The 25,655-nt window shown below is 41.7% G+C and overlaps 1 protein-coding gene across 1 annotated transcript; it reads left to right on the top strand.

The window, feature by feature from the left end:
• The first annotated feature begins 5,657 nt into the window (after positions 1–5,657).
• LOC147964741 (uncharacterized) lies at positions 5,658–24,018 on the top strand. Its single transcript, XM_087530139.1, has 3 exons — positions 5,658–6,900; positions 6,967–7,238; positions 23,989–24,018. Exons 1-3 carry the CDS (start codon positions 5,658–5,660, stop codon positions 24,016–24,018), a joined length of 1,545 nt encoding a protein of 514 aa, XP_087386265.1.
• Positions 24,019–25,655: the final 1,637 nt, after the last annotated feature.

Genomic DNA, 25,655 nt, shown 5'->3' with positions numbered 1-25,655 from the left:
GTATGCTGATTATGCTAATTACATACTTGCTAAATTTATACCACCTAGCTTCACATACCAACAAAAGAAAACGTTCTTCTATGATTTGAGACATTACTTTTGGGATGACCCACATCTTTATAAAGGAGTAGATGGTGCTATTAGACGTTGTGTACCTGAGCATGAACAGGAACATATCCTACGCAAGTGCCACTCCGAAACTTATGGAGGACACCACGCGGGAGATAGAACTGCACATAAGGTATTGCAATCCGGTTTTTATTGGCCTACTCTCTTCAAGGATGCCCGTAAGTTTGTCCTATCTTGTGATGAATGTCAAAGAATTGGTAATATTAGTAGACGTCAAGAAATGCCTATGAATTATTCACTTGTTATTGAACCATTTGATGTTTGGGGCTTTGATTATATGGGACCTTTTCCTGCCTCTAATGGATATACACATATTTTAGTTGCTATTGATTACGTTACTAAGTGGGTAGAAGCTATTCCAACTAGTAGTGCTGATCATAACACTTCTATTAAAATGCTTAAAGAAGTTATTTTTCTGAGGTTTGGAGTCCCTAGATATTTAATGACTGGTGGTGGTTCACATTTTATTCATGGTGCTTTCCGTAAAATGCTTGCTAAATATGACGTCAATCATAGAATTGCATCTCCGTATCACCCACACTCTAGTGGTCAAGTAGAATTGAGTAATAGAGAACTCAAATTAATTTTGCAAAAGACTGTCAATAGGTCTAGAAAGGATTGGTCCAATAAACTTAATGATGCATTATGGGCCTATATAACTGCATATAAAAATCCTATGGGTATGTCTCCGTATAAAATGGTATATGGAAAAGCATGTCACTTACCTCTCGAACTAGAACATAAGGCATATTGGGCTATTAAAGAGCTCAACTATGATTTCAAACTTGCCGGTGAAAAGAGGTTATTTGATATTAGCTCACTTGATGAATGGATAACCCAAGCTTATGAAAATGCCAAGTTGTTTAAAGAAAAAGTTAAAAGGTGGCATGACAAAAGGATACAAAAGCGTGAGTTTAATGTAGGTGATTATGTATTGCTATACAACTCCCGTTTAAGATTTTTTGCAGGTAAACTTCTCTCTAAATGCGAAGGCCCCTATGTTATCGAGGAGGTTTATCGTTCCGGTGCCATAAAAATCAACAACTTCGAAGGCACAAATCCGAAGGTGGTAAACGGTCAAAGAATCAAACATTATATCTCAGGTAATCCCATAAATATTGAAACCAATATTATTGAAACCGTAACCCCAGAGGAATACATAAGGGACACTTTCCAGAACGTTTCAGACTCCGAAAAGGAATAGGTATGTGGTACGGTAAGTAAACCGACTCCAAAACAATTTTAAGGCAATATTTCTCTGTTTTGGAATATTTAGAAAAATAGAAAATTAAGTAGCAGTCCGGGAAGGACACGAGGGCCCCACGAGGGTGGAGGGCGCGCCCCCTACCTCGTGAGCTCCTCGTGTGCCTTCTGGACTCCATTTTCTTGCACGATACATATTTTCGTCGGTAAAAATTCACTATATAATCTCTCGGGGGTTTTGACTCCCGTATCACACAAAAATCTCCTGTCTTTGTTTCGAGCTGTTTTCTGTCAGGGTTGTCAAGGCCAGGCACTATGTCGTCTCCCTCCTCCTCCAACCATGAGGGCAACGATGCTTGGCTAATGAAGATAGAGCTGAAGAGAGAAGAACCTATGGAGATCAACAAGGATGAAGGGATCAAGAAGGCCATGGAGGACCAAGTGCCAGCAACAGAAGACACCCTTCAACTGGATCATAATCTTCTTACCCCTACAGAAATCGAAGCTTTCAAGATGATAGAGTTGGCTCGTATACAAAATAAGTATCTCACACGTGAAAATATTTTGTTGAAGGAGCATATCATCGCACTCAAGGGCATTATCCGCAAGTTAGAAGACCTCCTACGCTCGATGTGCGACTATCCATCATCAACAACACCTCCACCTTCTTCACCAACCAAGGAGATATAATAACATGGGTATGGGCACTCCCCTTGGAAACTGCCAAGCTTGGGGGAGGTGCCCCGGTATAGTATCACAATCACAACTCCTATCTTTACCGTTTTCCTTAATCCGATCCTATTAGTAGTATTTCGATCTAGTAGAATAAAGTTTATGGCATGATCTAGTTGTTAGTTTTGCTTTATTATCTCTCTATGTAATCGAGTCCTTGAGCTATATAATAAAGATTAGTGATTGATTCAAGGGCTTGCTTATTTTTGCCATGATCCCAAATAAAAGAAAAGAAAAGAGAAAAAGAATAAAAAGAAACAAAAGTTCATATTGATCTTATTGATAGTAATGACTTCACATAGAAAGAGTGTGATGATTAAAAGTTGTTGGGAGTTGGCAGACATAGCTTTGGTCATCGTTGCAATTAATAGGAAGTAATAAGGAAAGAGAGGTTTCACATATAAATATACTATTATTGACATCTTTTATGATTGTGAGCACTCATCAAAATATGACATGCTAAAGAGTTGATGTTGGACAAGGAAGACAACGTAATGGGTTACATTTTCTTATATCTAAGATAAAGTATGTTGTCATGGATCATCCAACATGTTGAGCTTGCCTTTCCCCCTCATGCTAGCCAAATTCTCAGCACCAAGTAGAGATACTACTTTGCTTCCAAATACCCTTAAACTAGTCTTGCCATAAGAGTCCACCATATCTACCTATGGATTGAATAAGATCCTTCAAGTAAGTTGTCATCGGTGCAAAGCAATAAAAATTGCTCTCTAAATATGTATGATTGATTGGTGTGGGAGAAATAAGCTTTATATGATCTTGTGATATGGAAGTAATAAAAGCGACAGACTGCATAATAAAGGTTCATATCACAAGGGGCAATATAAAGTGACGTCTTTCGCATTAAGATTTTGTGCATCCAACCATAAAAGCGCATGGCAACCTCTGCTTCCCTCCGCGAAGGGCCTATCTTTTATTATTATCTTCTACCTTATGCAAGTGTCATGGTGATCTTCACCTCTCCCTTTTTCATTTTATCCTTTGGCAAGCACAGTATGTTGGAAAGATCCTGATAGACATATCTAATTGGATGTAGGTGGGCATGAGTTATTATTGTTGACATTACCCTTGAGGTAAAAGGTTGTGGGGCGAAACTATAAGCCCCTATCTTTCTCTATGTCCGATTAAAACTCCGTAACCACAAGTATTGCGCGAGTGTTAGCAATTATGAAGGACTAGATGATAGTTGAGTATGTGGGCTTGCTTTTTAGCTCTGACATAGACTCTTTCTGATGTTATGATAAATTGCAATTGCTTCAATGACTGAGGTTATAGTTTGTTGGTTCTCAATAAGGTTTCTGATTCATACTTTTGCATTGTGAAAAGATCATCACTTGAACGTAAGTAATCATATGACAATATCTATGCATGTTGCTGTTATGAGAATAATCATGATGCCCTCATGTCCGTATTTTATTTTTATCGACGCCTCTACCTCTAAACATGGGGACATATTTATTGTTATCGGCTTTTGCTTGAGGACAAGCGGGGTCTAAGCTTGGGGGAGTTGATACGTCCATTTTGCATCATGCTTTTATATCGATATTTATTGCATTATGGGCTGTTATTTCACATTATGTCACAATACTTATGGCTATTCTCTCTTATTTTACAAGGTTTACATAAGGAGGGAGAATGCCGGCAGCTGGAATTCTGGGCTGGAAAAAGGAGCAAATATTAGAGACCTATTCTGCACAACTCCAAAAGCCCTGAAACTCCACGGAACACCTTATAATAAATAATGAAAAATCCTTGCCAAAGATGAAGACCAGGGGCCCACACCCTTCTCACGAGGGTGTGGGGCGCGCCCCCTACCTCGTGGGCCCCCTGGTGGCTCTCCGATGACCATCTTCCCCTATATGAAGTCTTTCGTCGAGAAAAAAATAGGAAGCAACCTTTCGCGATAAAACTCCGCCGCCACGAGGCGGAACCTTGGCGGATCCAATCTAGAGCTCCAGTAGAGCTATTCTGCCGGGGAAACTTCCCTCCCGGAGGGGGGAAATCATCGCCATCGTCATCACCAACGCTCCTCTCATCAGGAGAGGGCAATCTCCATCAACATATTCATCAACACCATCTCATCTCAAAACCCTAGTTCATCTCTTGTATCCAATTCTTGTCTCCAAGTCCGGGATTGGTGCTAGTAGATTGCTAGTAGTGTTAATTACTCCTTGTAGTTGATGCTAGTTGGTTTAATTGGTGGAAGATCGTATGTTCAGATCCTTTATGCATATTATTACCCCTCTGATTATGAACATGAATATGCTTTGTGAGTAGTTACGTTTGTTCCTGAGGACAAGGGAGAAGTCTTGCTATTAGTAGTCATGTGAATTTGGTATTCGTTCGATATTTTGATGAGATGTATGTTGTCTAGCCTCTAGTGGTGTTATGTGAACGTCGACTACATAGCACTTCACCATTATTTGGGCCTAGAGGAAGGCATTGGGAAGTAATAAGTAGATGATGGGTTGCTAGAGTGACAGAAGCTTAAACCCTAGTTTATGCGTTGCTTCGTAAGGGGCTGATTTGGATCCATATGTTTCATGCTATGGTTAGGTTTACCTTAATACTTTTGTTGTAGTTGTGGATGCTTGCAATAGAGGTTAATCATAAGTGGGATGCTTGTCCAAGTAAGGGCACTACCCAAGCACCGGTCCACCCACATGTCAAATTATCAAAGTACCGAACGCGAATCATATGAAAGTGATGAAAACTAGCTTGACGATATTCCCATGTGTCCTCGGGAGCGCTTTTCCTTATATAAGAGTTTGTCCAGGCTTGTCCTTTGCTACAAAAAGGATTGGGCCACCTTGCTGCACTTTATTTACTTTTGTTACTTGTTGCTTGTTACAAATTATCTCATCACAAAACTATCTGTTACCACTTATTTCAGTACTTGTAGAGAATACCTTGCTAAAAACCGTTTATCATTTCCTTCTGCTCCTCGTTGGGTTCGACACTCTTATCGAAAGGACTACGATAGATCCCCTATCCTTGTGGGTCATCAGCTACCACGGGAGGGTAGGACAAAAGTTGTCATGCAAGTTCTTTTCCATAAGCACGTATGAATATATTCGGAATACATGCCTACATTACATTGATGAATTGGAGCTAGTTTCGTGTCACCCTATGTTATGACTGTTACATGATGAACCGCATTTGGCATAATTATCCATCACCGATCCATTGCCTACAAGCTTTCCATATATTGTTCTTCGCTTATTTACTTTTCTGTTGCTATTTTTACAATCACTACAAAACACCAAAAATATTACTTTTGCTACCGTTACTTTTGCTATCGTTACCACTACTATCATATTACTTTGCTACTAAATACTTTGCTGCAAATATTAAGTTATCCAGGTGTGGTTGAATTGATAACTCAGTTGCTAATACTTGAGAATATTCTTTGGCTCCCCTTGTGTCGAATCAATAAATTTGGGTTGAATACTCTACCCTCAAAAACTGTTGTGATCCCCTATACTTGTGGGTTATCAAGACTATTTTCTAGCTCCGTTGCCGGGGAGCATAGCTCTATTCTTTGAGTCACTTGGGATTTATATCTGCTTATCATTATGAAGAACTTGAAAGATCCAAGAACCAAGATTTATCCCTCAACTACGAGGGGAGGTAAGGAACTGCCATCTAGCTCTGCACTTGATTCACCTTCTGTTTTGAGTAAGTTTGTGACACCTAAACCTGCTACCGCTATTAATTCTGATATGTCGCATGTTATTGATGATGCCACTTCTGCTATGCATGATACTTATGATGAAACTACTTATATGCTTGATACTGCTGTGCCACTTGGTAAATTTCTTGATGGACAACTTGCTAGGGCTAGAGAGAATGAAATTATTGAAACTGATAATATTGATGAAAGTGATGATGAAGATTCTCCCCCTAGATATGAATTACCTGTTGTGCCTGAGGGCTATGTTATGGATGAAGAAACTGCTAGAGATTTTCTTGCTTGCAATGATAGGAGTGATCTTAAGAAATTATTAGCTAAGCTGAAACAAAAAACTCTAAATGCTAGAATGAAATATGATCCTGCTTATGCTACTTCACCTATCTTTGTTATTGATAAGGATTATGAATTCTCTGTCAACCTTGATATAATTACTTTGGTTGAATCCGATCCTTTCTATGGCTATGAATCTGAAACTGTTGTGGCACATCTTACTAAATTAAATGATATAGCCACCCTGTTCACTAATGATGAGAAAACTCGCTACTATTATATCCTTAAGACATTTCCGTTCTCATTGAAGGGTGATGCTAAGATATGGTTTAATTCTCTTGATCCTGGTTGTGTGCGTAGTCCCCAGGATATGATTTATTACTTCTCTGCTAAATATTTCCCTGCTCATAAGAAACAAGCTGCTTTAAGGGAAATATATAATTTTGTGCAAATTGAAGAAGAGAGTCTCCCACAAGCTTGGGGGAGGCTTCTCCAATTACTTAATGCTTTGCCTGATCATCCTCTTAAGAAAAATGAAATACTCGATATCTTTTATAATGGACTAACCGATGCTTCCAGAGATTACCCGGATAGTTGTGCTGGTTGTGTTTTCAGGGAAAGAACTGTTGATGAAGCTGAAATTCTATTGGATAATATGTTGACTAATGAAAATAATTGGACAATTCCTGATCCAATCCCTGATCCAATTCCTGAACCAACTCCTGAGCCAACTCCGAAGAAAAGGGGTGTTCTATTTCTCAGTCCTGAAGATATGCAAGAGGCAAAGAAATCTATGAAGGAAAAAGGTATAAAAGCTGAAGATGTTAAGAATTTACCTCTTGTTGAAGAAATACATGGTCTTAATTTACCGCCTATTGAAGAAATACATGGTTTTAATCCATCACCTATTGAAGAAACACATGGTCTTGATAACCCGACACAGGTAGTAAAGGTAAATTCTCTTTATAGATATGATAAAGCTGAAATCCCTCCTACTAAGTTTGCCAGCCAATGTTTGGATGAGTTTGATAACTTTATGGTTAAGCAAGAAGACTTCAATGCTTATTTTGGTAGAGAATTAAAACGCAATGCTTATATGATTGAACACTTGAGTGATTATATGTCTAGAGTTAAAGGTGAACTTAAAATCATTTGCAAACATGCTTCTATGGTTACCACTCAAGTAGAACAAGTACTTAAAGCTCAGAATGATTTGCTCAATGAACTGAATAGTAAAAATAATGATTTTGCTGTTAGAGTGGCTACTAGAACTGGTAAAATGACTCAGGAACCTTTGTATCTTGAAGGCCATCCTAAGAGAATTGAGCAGGATTCTCAGAGAAATAATCTAGATGCACCTAGTCCTTCTAAAAGGAAGAAAAGGAAAAATGATATGACTTTGCATGCTTCTAGTGAACCTGTTATTGACACACCTGAGAATCCCAATGATATCTCTATTTATGATGCTGAAACACAATCTGGTAATGAACATGAACCTAGTGATAATGTTAATAATGATGTTCATGTTGATGCTCAACCTAGTAATGACAATGAAGTAGAAACCGAACCTGTTGTTGATCTTGATAACCCACAATCAAAGAATCAACATTATGATAAAATAGACTTTGTTGCTAGGAAGCACGGTAAGGAAAGAGAACCATGGGTTCAGAAACCCATGGCTTTTCCTCCTAAACCATCCAAGAAAAAAGGATCATGAGGATTTTGAGCGCTTTGCTGAAATGATTAGACCTATCTTTTTGCGTATGCGTTTGACTGATATGCTTAAAATGAATACTTATGCTAAATATATGAAGGAATTTGTTACAAATAAGAGAAAGATACCGGAAGCTGAAATTTCCACCATGCTTGCTAATTATACTTTTAAGGGTGAAATACCAAAGAAACTTGGAGATCCAGGAGTACCAACTATACCATGCTCCATTAAAAGAAACTATGTTAAAACTGATTTATGTGATCTTGGAGCCGATGTTAGTGTTATGCCTCTCTCTTTATATCGTAGACTTGATTTGAATAAGTTGACACCTACTAAAATATCCTTGCAAATGGCTGATAAATCAATTGCTATACCTGTCGGTATTTGTGAGGATATGCCTGTTGTGGTTGCAAACGTTACTATTTTGACTTTGTTATTCTTGATATTCCCGAGGACGATAGTATGTCTATTATTCTTGGAAGACCCTTTTTGAATACTACAGGGGATGTTATTGATTGCACCAAAGGCAATATCACTTTTCATGTTAATGGTAATGAGCATAAAGTACACTTTCCGAGGAAACAACCTCAAGTCCATAGCATCAATTCTATTGGAAAAATTTCAACAATTACTACTGGAGGTTTTGAATTTCCTCTTCCTACTGTCAAGAAGAAATATGATATTCTTATTGTTGGGGACATGCATATCCCCGTTGAGGTAACCTAGTGTTATTCGAAAATTCTCTAGTTCCATGTTATTCGGAATGAGTTTGTTAACAAGACCTGATCAACCTTGTTAGTGGATTCCTTTTGATGAGCATGAGATGGATGAATTTAGATAACACAACTCTCTGTACCCTCTTTTTACTTTCTGTTATTTATATTAAATAAAGCAAAAATAGTAATTTCTGTATGTTTTCTAAGTTATCCATGCAATAAAAAATACCCCGGAAATAAAAGTTCTCCAAATGCCCTGAAAATTAAATATGATTTTTTCTAGAATATTTGAGAATATCTGGCACTAAGAACACAACAGGGGGAGCAAGCACCTGACCACGAGGGTCCAAGGCGCGCCCCCTGCCTCGTGGGCCTACGGTGGCTCCCCTCCACTTATTCCAGCTACCACACACTCCTTCTTCCTCCAAAAAACATCACTAGCCAGCTCACACCCGAGTCCAAGCTCATCTTACTGCCATTTTCGATCTCCTTGCTCGAAGCTCCATTCACAAAACTGCTTTGGGAGATTGTTCTTTGGTATGTGACTCCTCCAATGGTCCAATTAGTTTTTGTTCTAGTGCTTTATTCATTGCAAATTTTTGCTGCTTAGGTGACCCTATTCTTGAGCTTGCATGTCAAATTTATATGGTCCGAAGTAGTTTTCATGCATGATATAGCCTCTAGGCACTTGTAGGAGTAGTTGCTATCAATTTTGTTGAGTTTGGTTCACTTTTATTTTGAAGTTACTAAAAATTTCAGAAATTTTCAGAAAAAGATGAAGAGATTTTTGAGGGGCTCATCGAGCCGAAGCTCGAAGGACAAACAAAGTGAAGAGAACAAGAAGCCCAAGTATAATCTCCCTCGCACCGCGGAGGTTCAGCCGTGTGAATGGCCTTGTGATGATTTCTTGAGAGCAGTCGGGATTTATGATTATTTGTATGAATTGGCTGAGAATGCAGGCCTCACCGCCTTCCTCCACGACCGACGCGAACAGTATCTCTTACTCACCAATATCTTTGTGAAAAACTTTCATTTCTATGCTAGGAGCTCACCACCTACGGTGGAATTTTATTTATATGATGAGCATAAGGAGATGTCACTTCGTGATTTTTGTCGGGTTTTTTTGACACCTTTTGAGGGCAGCGTAGAGGAACCACATCGTGACGATGTGGAAGGGTTTATTGATACACTTGCTGTAGGGGAAACGAGGAAAGTTTCCGATGCAAGAATTACTAGCATACATTTTCCTGTTTTACGTTACTTCGCAATATTTGCTAGTAGATGCTTAATTGGTTGCGGAAATTGTGGCAACCATAGTGCCCCTGATATTGTTATTTTGTGTCATGCCTTGTTCCGTGATGACACATTTAGTTTGGGCACTATTGTTGCAAAGCGGTTAAATCTTAACCGTACTAAGGGCCCTGTCCTTGGAGGCATTTTCGCCTCGCGCCTCGCTGCACACTTTAACATACCTATTAGGCATTGTGAGAAGGAAGAGAAGTTGTTGCCTCCTATTTTTCTAGACTATAAGAGTATGGTAGCACATGATTTTATCGTTAAGAATAAGGAAAAGATGCTTAAGTACAAGCTGATATTTGATAAAAATCACCCTGAGACTATTACCTTGCCTGCTCCTTCCTTGTTTGACTTATCTGCAGGAAAGTACCTTGTTCCGCCGGAGGCCATTCACGCCTACCGAAACCCCACACCAGCTACAGAGCCAGAGCCGGAACCACAATTTGACCCTCACCAGCAGTCTGTTTATCAGTGGAATCCGGAAGAGATTGCCAACCAGTGGCACAAGGGGGTGTTGGGATTCGTAGTAATTTCAAAAAATTTCCTACGCACACGCAAGATCATGGTGATGCATAACAACGAGAGGGGAGAGTGTGATCTACGTACCCTTGTAGATCGACAACGGAAGCGTTAGGTTGATGTAGTCGTACGTCTCCACGGCCCGACCGATCAAGCACCGAAACTACGGCACCTCCGAGTTCTAGCACACGTTTAGCTCGATGACGATCCCCGGACTCCGATCCAGCAAAGTGTCGGGGAAGAGTTCCGTCAGCACGACGGCGTGGTGACGATCTTGATGTACTACCGTCGCAGGGCTTCGCCTAAGCACTGCTATAATATTATCGAGGACTATGGTGGAAGGGGGCACCGCACACGGCTAAGAATATGATCACGTGGATCAACTTGTGTCTCAAGGGGTGCCTTCTGCCTCCGTATATAAAGGATCAAAGGGGGGGGGGGGCGGCCGGCCATCATAGTGCGCGCCAGGAGGAGTCCTTCTCCCTCCGGGAGTAGGATTCCCCCCCTTTCCTAGTTGGAATAGGATTCGTTAAGTGGGAAAGAGGAGAGAGAGAAAGAAGGGGGGCGCCGGCCCCCTCTCTCCTTGTCCTATTCGGACTAGGGGGGAGGGGCGCGCGGCCCAGCCCTGGCCACCTCTCCTCTCTTCCACTAAGGCCCATTAAGGCCCATATACCTCCCGGGGGGTTCCGGTAACCTCCCGGTAATCCGGTAAAATCCCGATTTCACCCGGAACACTTACGATATCCAAATATAGGCTTCCAATATATCAATCTTTTTGTCTCGACCATTTCGAGACTCCTCTTCATGTCCGTGATCACATCCGGGACTCCGAACAAACTTCGGTACATCAAAATGCATAAACTCATAATATAACTGTCATCGAAACCTTAAGCGTGCGGACCCTACGGGTTCGAGAACAATGTAGACATGACCGAGACACGTCTCCGGTCAATAACCAATAGCGGAACCTGGATGCTCATATTGGCTCCTACATATTCTATGAAGATCTTTTATCGGTCAGACCGCATAACAACATACGTTGTTCCCTTTGTCATCGGTATGTTACTTGCCCGAGATTCAATCGTCGGTATCCAATACCTAGTTCAATCTCGTTACCGGCAAGTCTCTTTACTCGTTCCGTAATCCATCATCCCGCAACTAACTCATTAGTCGCAATGCTTGCAACGCTTTATGTGATGTGCATTACCGAGAGGGCCCAGAGATACCTCCCCGACAATCGGAGTGACAAATCCTAATCTCGAAATACGCCAACCCAACATGTACCTTTGGAGACACCTGTAGAGCACCTTTATAATCACCCAGTTACATTGTGACGTTTGGTTGCACACAAAGTGTTCCTCCGGTAAACGGGAGTTGCATAATCTCATAGTCATAGGAACATGTATAAGTCATGAAGAAAGCAATAGCAACATACTAAACGATCGGGTGCTAAGCTAATGGAATGTGTCATGTCAATCAGATCATTCACCTAATGATGTGATCCCGTTAATCAAATAACAACTCTTTGTCCATGGTTAGGAAACATAACCGTCTTTGATTAACGAGCTAGTCTAGTAGAGGCATACTAGTGACACTCTGTTTGTCTATGTATTCACACATGTATTATGTTTCCGGTTAATACAATTCTAGCATGAATAATAAACATTTATCATGATATAAGGAAATAAATAATAACTTTATTATTGCCTCTAGGGCATATTTCCTTCAGTCTCCCGCTTGCACTAGAGTCAATAATCTAGATTACACAGTAATGATTCTAACACCCATGGAGCCTTGGTGCTGATCATGTTTTGCTCGTGGAAGAGGCTTAGTCAACGGGTCTGCAACATTCAGATCCGTATGTATCTTGCAAATCTCTATGTCTCCCACTTGGACTAGATCCCGGATGGAATTGAAGCGTCTTTTGATGTGCTTGGTTCTCTTGTGAAATCTGGATTCCTTCACTAAGGCAATTGCACCAGTATTGTCACAAAAGATTTTCATTGGACCCGATGCACTAGGTATAACACCTAGATCGGATATGAACTCCTTCATCCAGACTCCTTCATTCGCTGCTTCCGAAGCAGCTATGTATTCCGCTTCGCACGTAGATCCCGCCACGACGCTCTGTTTAGAACTGCACCAACTGACAGCTCCACCGTTTAATGTAAACACGTATCCGATTTGCGATTTAGAATCGTCCAGATCAGTGTCAAAGCTTGCATCAATGTAACCATTTACGATGAGCTCTTTGTCACCTCCATATACGAGAAACATATCCTTAGTCCTTTTCAGGTACTTCAGGATGTTCTTGACCGCTGTCTAGTGATCCACTCCTGGATTACTTTGGTACCTCCCTGCTAGACTTATAGCAAGGCACACATCAGGTCTGGTACACTGCATTGCATACATGATAGAGCCTATGGCTGAAGCATAGGGAACATCTTTCATTTTCTCTCTATCTTCTGCAGTGGTCGGGCATTGAGTCTGACTCAACTTCACACCTTGTAACACAGGCAAGAACCCTTTCTTTGCTTGATCCATTTTGAACTTCTTCAAAATCTTGTCAAGGTATGTGCTTTGTGAAAGTCCAATTAAGCGTCTTGATCTATCTCCATAGATCTTTATGCCTAATATGTAAGCAGCTTCACCGAGGTCTTTCATTGAAAAACTCTTATTCAAGTATCCCTTTATGCTATCCAGAAATTCTATGTCATTTCCAATCAGTAATATGTCATCCACATATAATATCAGAAATGCTACAGAGCTCCCACTCACTTTCTTGTAAATACAGGCTTCTCCAAAAGTCTGTATAAAACCAAATGCTTTGATCACACTATCAAAGCGTTTATTCCAACTCAGAGAGGCTTGCACCAGTCCATAAATGGATCGCTGGAGCTTGCACACTTTGTTAGCTCCCTTTGGATCGACAAAACCTTCCGGTTGCATCATATACAACTCTTCTTCCAGAAATCCATTCAGGAATGCAGTTTTGACATCCATCTGCCAAATTTCATAATCATAAAATGCGGCAATTGCTAACATGATTCGGACAGACTTAAGCATCGCTACGGGTGAGAAGGTCTCATCGTAGTCAACCCCTTGAACTTGTCGAAAACCTTTAGCGACAAGTCGAGCTTTGTAGACAGTAATATTACCGTCAGCATCAGTCTTCTTCTTGAAGATCCATTTATTCTCAATTGCGTGCCGATCATCGGGCAAGTCAACCAAAGTCCATACTTTGTTCTCATACATGGATCCCATCTCAGATTTCATGGCTTCAAGCCATTTTGCGGAATCTGGGCTCACCATCGCTTCTTCATAGTTCGTAGGTTCATCATGATCTAGTAGCATGACTTCCAGAACAGGATTACCATACCACTTTGGCGCGGATCTTACTCTGGTTGATCTACGAGGTTCAGTAGTATCTTGTTCTGAAGTTTCATGATCATTATCATTAGCTTCCTCACTAATTGGTGTAGGTGTCGCAGAAACAGGTTTCTGTGATGTACTACCTTCCAATAAGGGAGCAGGTACAGTTACCTCGTCAAGTTCTACTTTCCTCCCACTCACATCTTTCGAGAGAAACTCCTTCTCCAGAAAGTTTCCGAATTTAGCAACAAAAGTCTTGCCTTCGGATCTATGATAGAAGGTGTATCCAATAGTTTCCTTTGGATATCCTATGAAGACACATTTCTCCGATTTGGGTTCGAGCTTATCAGGTTGAAGCTTTTTCACATAAGCATCGCAGCCCCAAACTTTCAGAAACGACAACTTTGGTTTCTTGCCAAACCACAGTTCATAAGGCGTCGTCTCAACGGATTTTGATGGTGCCCTATTTAACATGAATGCGGCCGTCTCTAAAGCATATCCCCAAAACGATAGCGGTAAATCAGTAAGAGACATCATATGTCATACCATATCTAGTAAAGTACGATTACGACGTTCGGACACACCATTACGCTGTGGTGTTCCGGGTGGCGTGAGTTGCGAAACTATTCCACATTGTTTCAAATGTACACCAAACTCATAACTCAAATATTCTCCTCCACGATCAGGTCGTAGGAATTTTATTTTCTTGTTATGATGATTTTCCACTTCACTCTGAAATTCTTTGAACTTTTCAAACGTTTCAGACTTGTGTTTCGTTAAGTAGATATACCCATATCTGCTTAAGTCATCTGTGAAGGTGAGAAAATAACGATATCCGCCACGAGCCTCAATATTCATCGGACCACATACATCTGTATGTATGATTTCCAACAAATCTGTTGCTCTCTCCATAGTTCTGGAGAACGGCGTTTTAGTCATCTTGCCCATGAGGCACGGTTCGCAAGTACCAAGTGATTCATAATCAAGTGGTTCCAAAAGTCCATCAGCATGGAGTTTCTTCATGCGCTTTATACCGATATGACCTAAACGGCAGTGCCACAAATAAGTTGCACCATCATTATCAACTCTGCATCTTTTGGTTTCAACATTATGAATATGTGTGTCACTACTATCGAGATTCAATAAGAATAGACCATTCTTCAAGGGTGCATGACCATAAAAGATATTACTCATATAAATAGAACAACCATTATTCTCTGATTTAAATGAATAACCGTCTCGCATCAAACAAGATCCAGATATAATGTTCATGCTTAACGCTGGCACCAAATAACAATTATTTAGGTCTAATATTAATCCCGAAGGTAGATGTAGAGGTAGCGTCCCGACCGCAATCACATCGACTTTGGAACCGTTTCCCACACGCATCGTCACCTCGTCCTTAGCCAATCTTCGCTTAATCCGTAGTCCCTGTTTCGAGTTGCAAATATTTGCAACAGAACCAGTATCAAATACCCAGGTGCTACTGCGAGCATTAGTAAGGTACATATCAATAACATGTATATCAAATATACCTTTGTTCACCTTGCCATCCTTCTTATCCGCCAAATACTTGGGGCAGTTCCGCTTCTAGTGACCAGTCTGCTTGCAGTAGAAGCACTCAGTTTCAGGCTTAGGTCCAGACTTGGGTTTCTTTTCTCGAGCAGCAACTTTCTTGCTGTTCTTCTTAAAGTTCCCCTTCTTCTTCCCTTTGCCCTTTTTCTTGAAACTAGTGGTCTTATTGACCATCAACACTTGATGCTCCTTCTTGATTTCTACCGCCGCAGCCTTTAGCATTGCGAAGAGCTCGGGAATTGTCTTATCCATCCCTTGCATATTATAGTTCATCATGATGCTCTTATAGCTTGGTGGAAGTGATTGGAGAATTCTGTCAATGACGCTATCATCCGGTAGATTAACTCCCAGTTGAATCAAGTGATTACAATACCCAGACATCTTGAGTATATGCTCACTGACAGAACTATTCTCCTCCATCTTGCAGCTATAGAACTTATTGGAGACTTCATATCTCTCAATCCGGGCATTTGCTTGAAATATTAACTTCAACTCCTGGAACATCTCATATGCCCCATGACGTTCAAAATGTCGTTGAAGTCCCGGTTCTATGCCGTAAAGCATAGCACATTGAACTATCGAGTAGTCATCAGCTTTGCTCTGCCAAACATTCATAACATTTGGTGTTGCTCCAGCAGCAGGCCTGGCACCCAGCGGTGCTTCCAGGACGTAATTCTTCTGTGCAGCAATGAGGATAATCCTCAAGTTACGGACCCAGTCCGTGTAATTGCTACCATCATCTTTCAACTTTGCTTTCTCAAGGAACACATTAAAATTCAACGGAACAACAGCACGGGCCATTTATCTACAATCATACATAAACAAGCAAGATACTATCAGGTACTAAGTTCATGATAAATTTAGGTTCAATTAATCATATTACTTAAAGAACTCCCACTTAGATAGACATCCCTCTAATCCTCTAAGTGATTACATGATCCAAATCAACTAAACCATGTCCGATCATCACGTGAGATGGAGTAGTTTCATTGGTGAACATCACTATGTTGATCATATCTACTATATGATTCACGCTCGACCTTTCGGTCTCCGTGTTCCGAGGCCATATCTGTATATGCTTGGCTCCTCAAGTATAACCTGAGTATTCCGCGTGTGCAACTGTTTTGCACCCGTTGTATTTGAACGTAGAGCCTATCACACCCGATCATCACGTGGTGTCTCAGCACGAAGAACTTTCGCAACGGTGCATACTCAGGGAGAACACTTCTTGATAATTAGTGAGAGATCATCTTATAATGCTACCGTCAATCAAAGCAAGATAAGATGCATAAAAGATAAACATCACATGCAATCAATATAAGTGATATGATATGGCCATCATCATCTTGTGCTTGTGATCTCCATCTCCGAAGCACCGTCATGATCACCATCGTCACCGGCGTGACACCTTGATCTCCATCGTAGCATCGTTGTCGTCTCGCCAATCTTATGCTTCCACGACTATCGCTATCGCTTAGTGATAAAGTAAAGCATTACAGCACGATTGCATTGCATACAATAAAGCAACAACCATATGGCTCCTGCCAGTTGCCGATAACTCGGTTACAAAACATGATCATCTCATACAATAAAATTTAGCATCATGTCCTGACCATATCACATCACAACATGCCCTGCAAAAACAAGTTAGACGTCCTCTACTTTGTTGTTGCAAGTTTTACGTGGCTGCTACGGGCTTAAGCAAGAACCAATCTTACCTACGTATCAAAACCACAACGATAGTTTGTCAAGTTGGTGCTGTTTTAACCTTCGCAAGGACCGGGCGTAGCCACACTCGGTTCAACTAAAGTTGGAGAAACTGTCACCCGCAAGCCACCTATGTGCAAAGCACGTCGGGAGAACCGGTCTCGCGTAAGCGTACGCGTAATGTCGGTCCGGGCCGCTTCGTCCACAACCAAAGTATGACATGCTGGTAAGCAGTATGACTTATATCGCCCACAACTCACTTGTGTTCTACTCGTGCATATAACATCAACATATAAAACCTAGGCTCGGATGCCACTGTTGGGTTTCGTAGTAATTTCAAAAAATTTCCTACGCACACGCAAGATCATGGTGATGCATAGCAACGAGAGGGGAGAGTGTGATCTACGTACCCTTGTAGATCGACAACAGAAGCGTTAGGTTGATGTAGTCGTACGTCTCCACGGCCCGACTGATCAAGCACCGAAACTACGGCACCTCCGAGTTCTAGCACACGTTCAGCTCGATGACGATCCCCGGACTCCGATCCAGCAAAGTGTCGGGGAAGAGTTCCGTCAGCACGATGGCGTGGTGACGATCTTGATGTACTACCGTCGCAGGGCTTCGCCTAAGCACCGCTATAATATTATCGAGGACTATGGTGGAAGGGGGCACCGCACACGGCTAAGAATATGATCACGTGGATCAACTTGTGTCTCAAGGGGTGCCCTCTGCCTCCGTATATAAAGGATCAAAAATGGGGGGGGCGGCCGGCCATCATAGGGCGCGCCAGGAGGAGTCCTACTCCCTCCGGGAGTAGGATTACCCCCCTTTCCTAGTTGGAATAGGATTCGTTAAGTGGGAAAGAGGAGAGAGAGAAAGAAGGGGGGCGCCGGCCCCCTCTCTCCTTGTCCTATTCGGACTAGGGGGGGAGGGGCGCGCGGCCCAGCCCTGGCCACCTCTCCTCTCTTCCACTAAGGCCCATTAAGGCCCATATACCTCCCGGGGGGTTCCGGTAACCTCCCGGTAATCCAGTAAAATCCCGATTTCACCCGGAACACTTCCGATATCCAAATATAGGCTTCCAATATATCAATCTTTATGTCTCGACCATTTTGAGACTCCTCGTCATGTCCGTGATCACATCCGGGATTCCGAACAAACTTCGGTACATGAAAATGCATAAACTCATAATATAACTGTCATCGAAACCTTAAGCGTGCGGACCCTACGGGTTCGGGAACAATGTAGACATGACCGAGACACGTCTCTGGTCAATAACCAATAGCGGAACCTGGATGCTCATATTGGCTCCTACATATTATATGAAGATCTTTTATCGGTCAGAACGCATAACAACATACGTTGTTCCCTTTGTCATCGGTATGTTACTTGCCCGAGATTCGATCGTCGGTATCCAATACCTAGTTCAATCTCGTTACCGGCAAGTCTCTTTACTCGTTCCGTAATCCATCATCCCGCAACTAACTCATTAGTCGCAATGCTTGCAAGGCTTTATGTGATGTGCATTACCAAGAGGGCCCAGAGATACCTCTCCGACAATCGGAGTGACAAATCCTAATCTCGAAATACGCCAACCCAACATGTACCTTTGGAGACACCTGTAGAGCACCTTTATAATCACCCAGTTACGTTGTGACGTTTGGTTGCACACAAAGTGTTCCTCCGGTAAACGGGAGTTGCATAATCTCATAGTCATAGGAACATGTATAAGTCATGAAGAAAGCAATAGCAACATACTAAACGATCGGGTGCTAAGCTAATGGAATGGGTCATGTCAATCAGATCATTCACCTAATGATGTGATCCCGTTAATCAAATAACAACTCTTTGTCCATGGTTAGGAAACATAACCATCTTTGATTAACGAGCTAGTCTAGTAGAGGCATACTAGTGACACTCTGTTTGTCTATGTATTCACACATGTATTATGTTTCCGGTTAATACAATTCTAGCATGAATAATAAACATTTATCATGATATAAGGAAATAAATAATAACTTTATTATTGCCTCTAGGGCATATTTCCTTCAGGGGGATCCTTCTCAGTACGACCCGAACTACAACTTTGGATATCTGCTAGGCTAGCCATGGCCATAGACCAACTTAGGCCAAAATCCTAAGCTTGGGGGAGTACATATTTCTCACCGACATTACATTTATGTTCACACACCCATGCTAGTTGTCGGTGCTCATACTTTTTCACTGTATCATCCATGCTAGTTTAGTTTCCTTTTTATGCTTTCTTCTTGTGTGTTTGATAAACCTTAAGAAAAACAAAAAAAATAGTTGTAGTTTTTTAGCTAGTTTACTTTTCATGCCTGTAGTAGTAGTAACTAAAAAGAAAACCCAAAAAGATTTCTCGTTCTTCTTTTGCTTGTTGGGAGCTTTACTTTGTAAATAGTTTTATTTCTTTTCTTGTTCTTTGGGGGTCGAGAGGAGAAGACCGTGATTAAAATGATTGAGTGGCTCTCACATGCATTATTGTTGATCTAACAAAGAGCCCATATTACCTTGTCTTCTCTCTTGAATTGAATGCTTGCAGATTCCAGCTTAGTCCAATGCACGTGCACTATTATTATTATCCACACTACTCAGTCGTGCAAGTGAAAGGCAATAATGACGATTATATGATGAACTTATTGAGATGAGAAAAGCTGGTATGAACTCGACCTCTCTTGTTTTTGTAAATATGATTAGTTGATCGAGCCTGATTCAGCCTATTATGATTAAACATGTTTGCAATGACAATTAGAGATTATAGTTGCTTATGCCATGCTTAATTAGCTAGGAGTTTATAATGGTTTACCTTGCGTGCCAACATGCTATTAAAATGGTTGTGATGTGGTATGATAGGGTGGTATCCTCTTTTGAATGATTTGAGTGGCTTGACTTGGCACATGTCCATGCATGTAGTTGAAACAAAATCAACATAGCCTCTACGATATTTATGTTCATGGTGCATTATATCCTACTCATGCTTGCATCCGGTGTTGATTAATTTTAATGCATGTTCATGACTGTTGTCGCTCTCTAGCTGGTCGCTTCCCAGTCTTTTGCTAGCCTTCACTTGTACTAAGCGGGAATACTGCTTGTGCATCCAATTCCACAAACCCCAAAGTTATTCCATATGAGTCCACCATACCTGCCTATATACGGTATCTACCTGCCATTCCAAGTAAATTTGTATGTGCCAAACTCTAAACCTTCAAATAAACATTCTATTTTGTATGCTCGAATAGCTCATGTATCAACTAGGGATGTTTGTATCTTCCATGCTAGGCGGGTTATTCTCAAGAGGAGTGGACTCCGCTCCTCACTCACGAGAAAGTGGCTTGTCACCGGGATGCCCAGTCCCATGCTTTATGCAAATCAAATCAAAATAACTGCAAACAAAACTCCCCCGGACTCTTGTTAGTTGGAGGCACTCGTTGTTTTGAGCAAGCCATGGATTGATGCTTGTTGGTGGAGGGGGAGTATAAACTTTACCATTCTGTTTGGGAACCTCCTATAATGTGTGTCGCATGGAAGATATCGAGATCTCTCGGTTGTTATGTTGACAATGAAAGTATACCGCTCAAAAATTTATTCATATCTATTTCAAAACCGAGCTCTGGCACCTCTACAAATCCCTGCTTCCCTCTGCGAAGGGCCTATCCATTTACTTTTATGTTGAGTCATCATCCTCTTATTAAAAAGCACCTATTGGAGAGCACCGCTGTCATTTGCATCCATTACTGTTAGTTTACATTGAGTATGGCTTGACTGGATCTCTTTTTACAATGAATTACAATGTCTAGTCAGTCCTTGATATTTAAAGGCGCTCTGCATTTATGTTTTGCGGTCTCAGAAAGGGCTAGCGAGATACCATCTTGTTATATCATATCATAATTGTTTTGAGAAAGTGTTGTCATCCGAGATTTATTATTATTGCTCGCTAGTTAATTATGCCATTGATATGAGTAAACATGAGACCTAAATGTTATTGTGAATATGGTTAGTTCATAATCTTTGCTGAAAACTTGAATGCTGGCTTTACATATTTACAACAACAAGAGCAAACAGAGTTTGTAAAAGTTTTTCTTTATCACTTTCAATTTATCAACTGAATTGCTTGAGGACAAGCAAAGGTTTAAGCTTGGGGGAGTTGATACGTCTCTGTCGTACCTACTTTTCCAAACACTGTTTCCCTTGTTTTGGACTCTAACTTGCATGATTTGAATGGAACTAACCCAGACTGACGCTGTTTTCAGCAGAATTGCCATGGTATTATTTTGTGCAGAAATAAAAGTTCTCGGAATGACCTGAAAATCAACGGAGAATTATTTTGGAATATATAAAAAATACTGGAAGAAGAATCCACGTCAGGGGGGCCTCCACCTGTCCATGAGGGTGGGGGGGGGGGGCGCCCCCCTGCCTCGTGGCCCCCCTGACGCTCCACCAACCTCAACCTTGACTCCATATATTCACTTTTGGGGAGAAAAAAATCAGAGAGAAAGATTCATCGTGTTTTACGATACGGAGCCGCCGCCAAGCCCTAAACTCTCTCGGGAGGGCTGATCTGGAGTCTGTTTGGGGCTCCGGAAAGGGGAATCCGTCGCCATCATCATCATCAACCATCCTCCATCACCAATTTCATGATGCTCACCGCCGTGCGTGATTAATTCCATCATAGGCTTGCTAGATGGTGATGGGTTGGATGAGATTTATCATGTAATCGAGTTAGTTTTGTTAGGGTTTGATCCCTAGTATCCACTATGTTCTGAGATTGATGTTGCTATGACTTTTCTATGCTTAATGCTTGTCACTAGGGCCTGAGTGCCATGATTTCAGATCTGAACCTATTATGTTTTCATCAATATATGAGAGTTCTTGATCCTATCTTGCAAGTCTATAGTCACCTACTATGTGTTATGATCCGGCAACCCCGAAGTGACAATAGTCGGGACTACTCCCGGTGATGACTGTAGTTTGAGGAGTTCATGTATTTACTATGTGTTAATGCTTCGGTCCGGTACTCTATTAAAAGGAGGCCTTAATATCCCTTAGTTTCCAATAGGACCCCGCTGCCACGGGAGGGTAGGACAAAAGATGTCATGCATGTTCTTTTCCATAAGCACGTATGACTATATTCGGAATACATGCCTACATTACATTGATGAATTGGAGCTAGTTCTGTGTCACCCTATGTTATGACTGTTACATGATGAACCGCATCCGGCATAATTCTCCATCACCGATCCGTTGCCTACGAGCTTTCCATATATTGTTCTTCACTTATTTACTTTTCCGTTGCTATTGTTACAATCACTACAAAACACCAAAATATTACTTTTGCTACCGTTACTTTTGCTATCGTTACCACTACTATCATATTACTTTGCTACTAAATACTTTGCTGCAGATATTAAGTTATCCAGGTGTGGTTGAATTGACAACTCAGCTGCTAATACTTGAGAATATTCTTTGGCTCCCCTTGTGTCGAATCAATAAATTTGGGTTGAATACTCTACCCTCAAAAACTGTTGCGATCCCCTACACTTGTGGGTTATCATAGTGGAGTGGGACTGGAGGAGTAGTATATTCTAATCTAAAAATAGTTACAAAGTTCAATGCCCGAGCGTGGAATGACTACGAACCGCCATCGGTGCTAACTCCAATTCCCAGCAAACGTTCGCTGGGAGACATGGCAGTTGCAAACGCCCGCGACGCAATTATAGTACGTGTGTAAGGGTGGCGGTTTTGTCAAATACTATGGCTTAAAAACTAGCCACTGTCGGATGGAAATCTGACGGTTACGTGGTATTCGCCAGGATTGAGCTCGTGGCGAACAATCGCCAGATATTATTACTAAAAAAAGGTTAAAACACTCGGGGCTATAACTTGCACCGGTTGACCACTAACAATGATACTAACATAGTTGTACAATGGTCAAAGACCGTGTCTATGTGGTGTTTGGAATTATATGCAAAAAAAATAGCAAGATGCCCGTGCATTGCACGGAACATCAAGATGCATTTTTTTTATAGAACACCTGTTGTGATTGACTCATGCAGGAGTAATCCCATGTGTAAAAACTAATGATATCTTGAGAATTTTGTCGGAAAATGGTATGTCAACCATTTCATCGAAAAATGATATCTCGAGAAAGATGATATAGGTGAGGAGGAGTGGGGCGTGGTGGTGACTGGTGGTCGGACTGGGCGGAGGCATGGGGATGGACGGCGCCGACAGCGGCCACCAAGCCAGATTGTTCCAAAGACTTCCTTTTTTAATTGCTTAGCAATTAGGTTGTGGGAGAGAAGGATGAACGAGGCAAGGCCTTATCTGTAAATGTGGAGAGAGGTGCGGGTATCTTTTGTAAAATTGTCATAGTTTGCTTTCTATCCGTCAGATATAGATCAGCCAGTCTATATTATAAGATGGCAGGCACACCATCATCACCAACTCGGTTTTTTCTCTACTCCTACTCCTATAAAAGACTCAGTTGGTGATGATGGTGTATCTGCCATCTGTCATTTCTGACCATTAGATCTGCATCTAATGGCTGTGATGTAAGTTGTGGCCTTTTGCAACAATTCCCACTTCTCTACTCCAGTTTACACAAAACCCCTTAGTATCTTGAAACCAACCACATTCCTCCCTTACTTCATCAAAACAGCCCAAAGAATATATTTGGAGTGAAACATAAGATATTTTTAGTGATATGTATATCAAAAGTAAACTGTTTTCTTTCAAATTTGTGAATATGTATTATTCTACTTTGGATCCGTTGCAAGGGACAGGCTCATTGTTATAAAGGTTTATCTCTTGCATTCTCCCCAACCAACACCTAGTGTACTGGTCCGGGCCGGATGTTCGCAGCGCGATGACCTGAGTTCGAATTCTGTCCTAAACTTTAGCTTTTTATATTTTTTAATATATACTTCTTTCGCTATTTTACTGGCAGTGGAACCCACAAAGTACTTAGAATACAAGATTAAGGCTAGATTTGTTTCGTTTTAACTTTCTATATGAATCTGTAGCCAGCCTGCAAGTCATGTACACTGTACTGACAGTGGAACCCACAGAGTACTTAGAATACAAGATTAAGGATGCAATTAACTTTTTATAGAGGGAGAATCATACACGCAATTAACTCAAATGGATTGGCGTGACTCTATTATTCTCCAACGGCAACCGACAAATTTCCTCCCGCGGGCCGGAGTAGGTTTCTTGGTTTGCATACGGGTTTAACGGAGGGGTTTGATGGAGGCGAGGAGGCATGTTCAGCCGGGCGTGCAGCGGACGGCGCATTACTATTCAATTTGACAGCTACAACTAGTATATTATAAAAAAACAAAGAAGAGTAGTAGAGATAGAGATAAGAATAGAGACTAGGGAGGAGCACCATATACTGCTCCGTGGGCTACTCCTGCGCTCCATTCGGTGGCCGCAACGTCCCCTACAGCCACTCCCTCTTGCGCTCCATTCGGCGGGCGCTGTTGAAATTTGGGGAGCACACTCTCGCGACTGCAGGCAGCGACGAGTTCACCGACGACGACTTCTTCCCCGACCTCGGCAACCTCTTCCTCAACGACATGGGCGACAACCTCAACGCCAGCGGTGCTGCTCCCGTTGCACTGTATGTGTTGCCGTCCTTCCTGTTCGAAATCGTGGTAGAATTCATGTTTCTAGTCTGTGTACTAGATTCGATCTGTTCATCTACTATGCTAGTCCACATGATTAGTTTAATCTCTGTTATAGCCGTCATGATTTATTTTGTGCTTATTCGGGCTAAATCTCGTAGTAACTTGCTCATATATTCAACTGGCAGAACGTCCCCTACAGCCACTCCCGTTTCATGGACGGCCTGGTCGATGCCTCCAAGGAGCCCTTCGTCTACTGCCATGAGTGCCTGATGCCATTTTGGGGCTCGCCGGCGGACATCGTGCATCACCTCATGCAGGCGTGCTGCGATCACTACTGGCCCTTGGCATAGAACATCAAGTACAAGACGTGCTATATAACACCCACGATGCGGCTATATCTCCCACGTGTCGAGGCATGACTTAGAGGCATAACCACATGGTGGTTTTGTCGCAAAAGGGGTAATCTTCACACAATCCCATGTACTGAATAAGAAAGGGAGAAAGAGTTGGCTTACAATCGCCACTTCACACAAATAACAAGTTAAACATACATCATCCAGAGTACAAACAAGGTCTGACTACAAAACCAAAATAAAAGAAGACAACCCCAAATGCTAGATCACCGATCGTCCCAACTGGGCACCACTACTGATCAACCGGAAAAGACACAAAACAACGATCAAGATCTTCATCGAGCTCCCACTTGAGCTCGGTTGCATCACCTGCACTGGTATCATCAGCACTTGCAACTGTTTGGAAGTATCCGTGAGTCACGAGGACTCAGCAATCTCACACCCGCGAGATCAAGACTATTTAAGCTTATGGGTAGGGTAAGGTAATGAGGTGGAGCTGCAGCAAGCGCTAAGCAAATATGGTGGCTAACATACACAAATAAGAGCGAGAAGAGAAACAACGCAATGGTCGAGAAGCTAGAAGTGATCCTGAAACTACTTACGTTCATACATAACCCAAACCGTGTTCACTCCCCGGACTTCGCCAGAAAGAGACCATCACGGCTACACACGCGGTTGATGCATTTTAATTAAGTCAAGTGTCAAGTT

The sequence above is a fragment of the Triticum urartu genome, chromosome 6A (assembly GCF_056163025.1).
Source record: "Triticum urartu cultivar PI428250 chromosome 6A, HENAU_Tu73, whole genome shotgun sequence".
In the NCBI taxonomy this organism is placed as follows: domain Eukaryota; kingdom Viridiplantae; phylum Streptophyta; class Magnoliopsida; order Poales; family Poaceae; genus Triticum; species Triticum urartu.
This window is presented reverse-complemented; position numbering and strand designations above follow the sequence as displayed.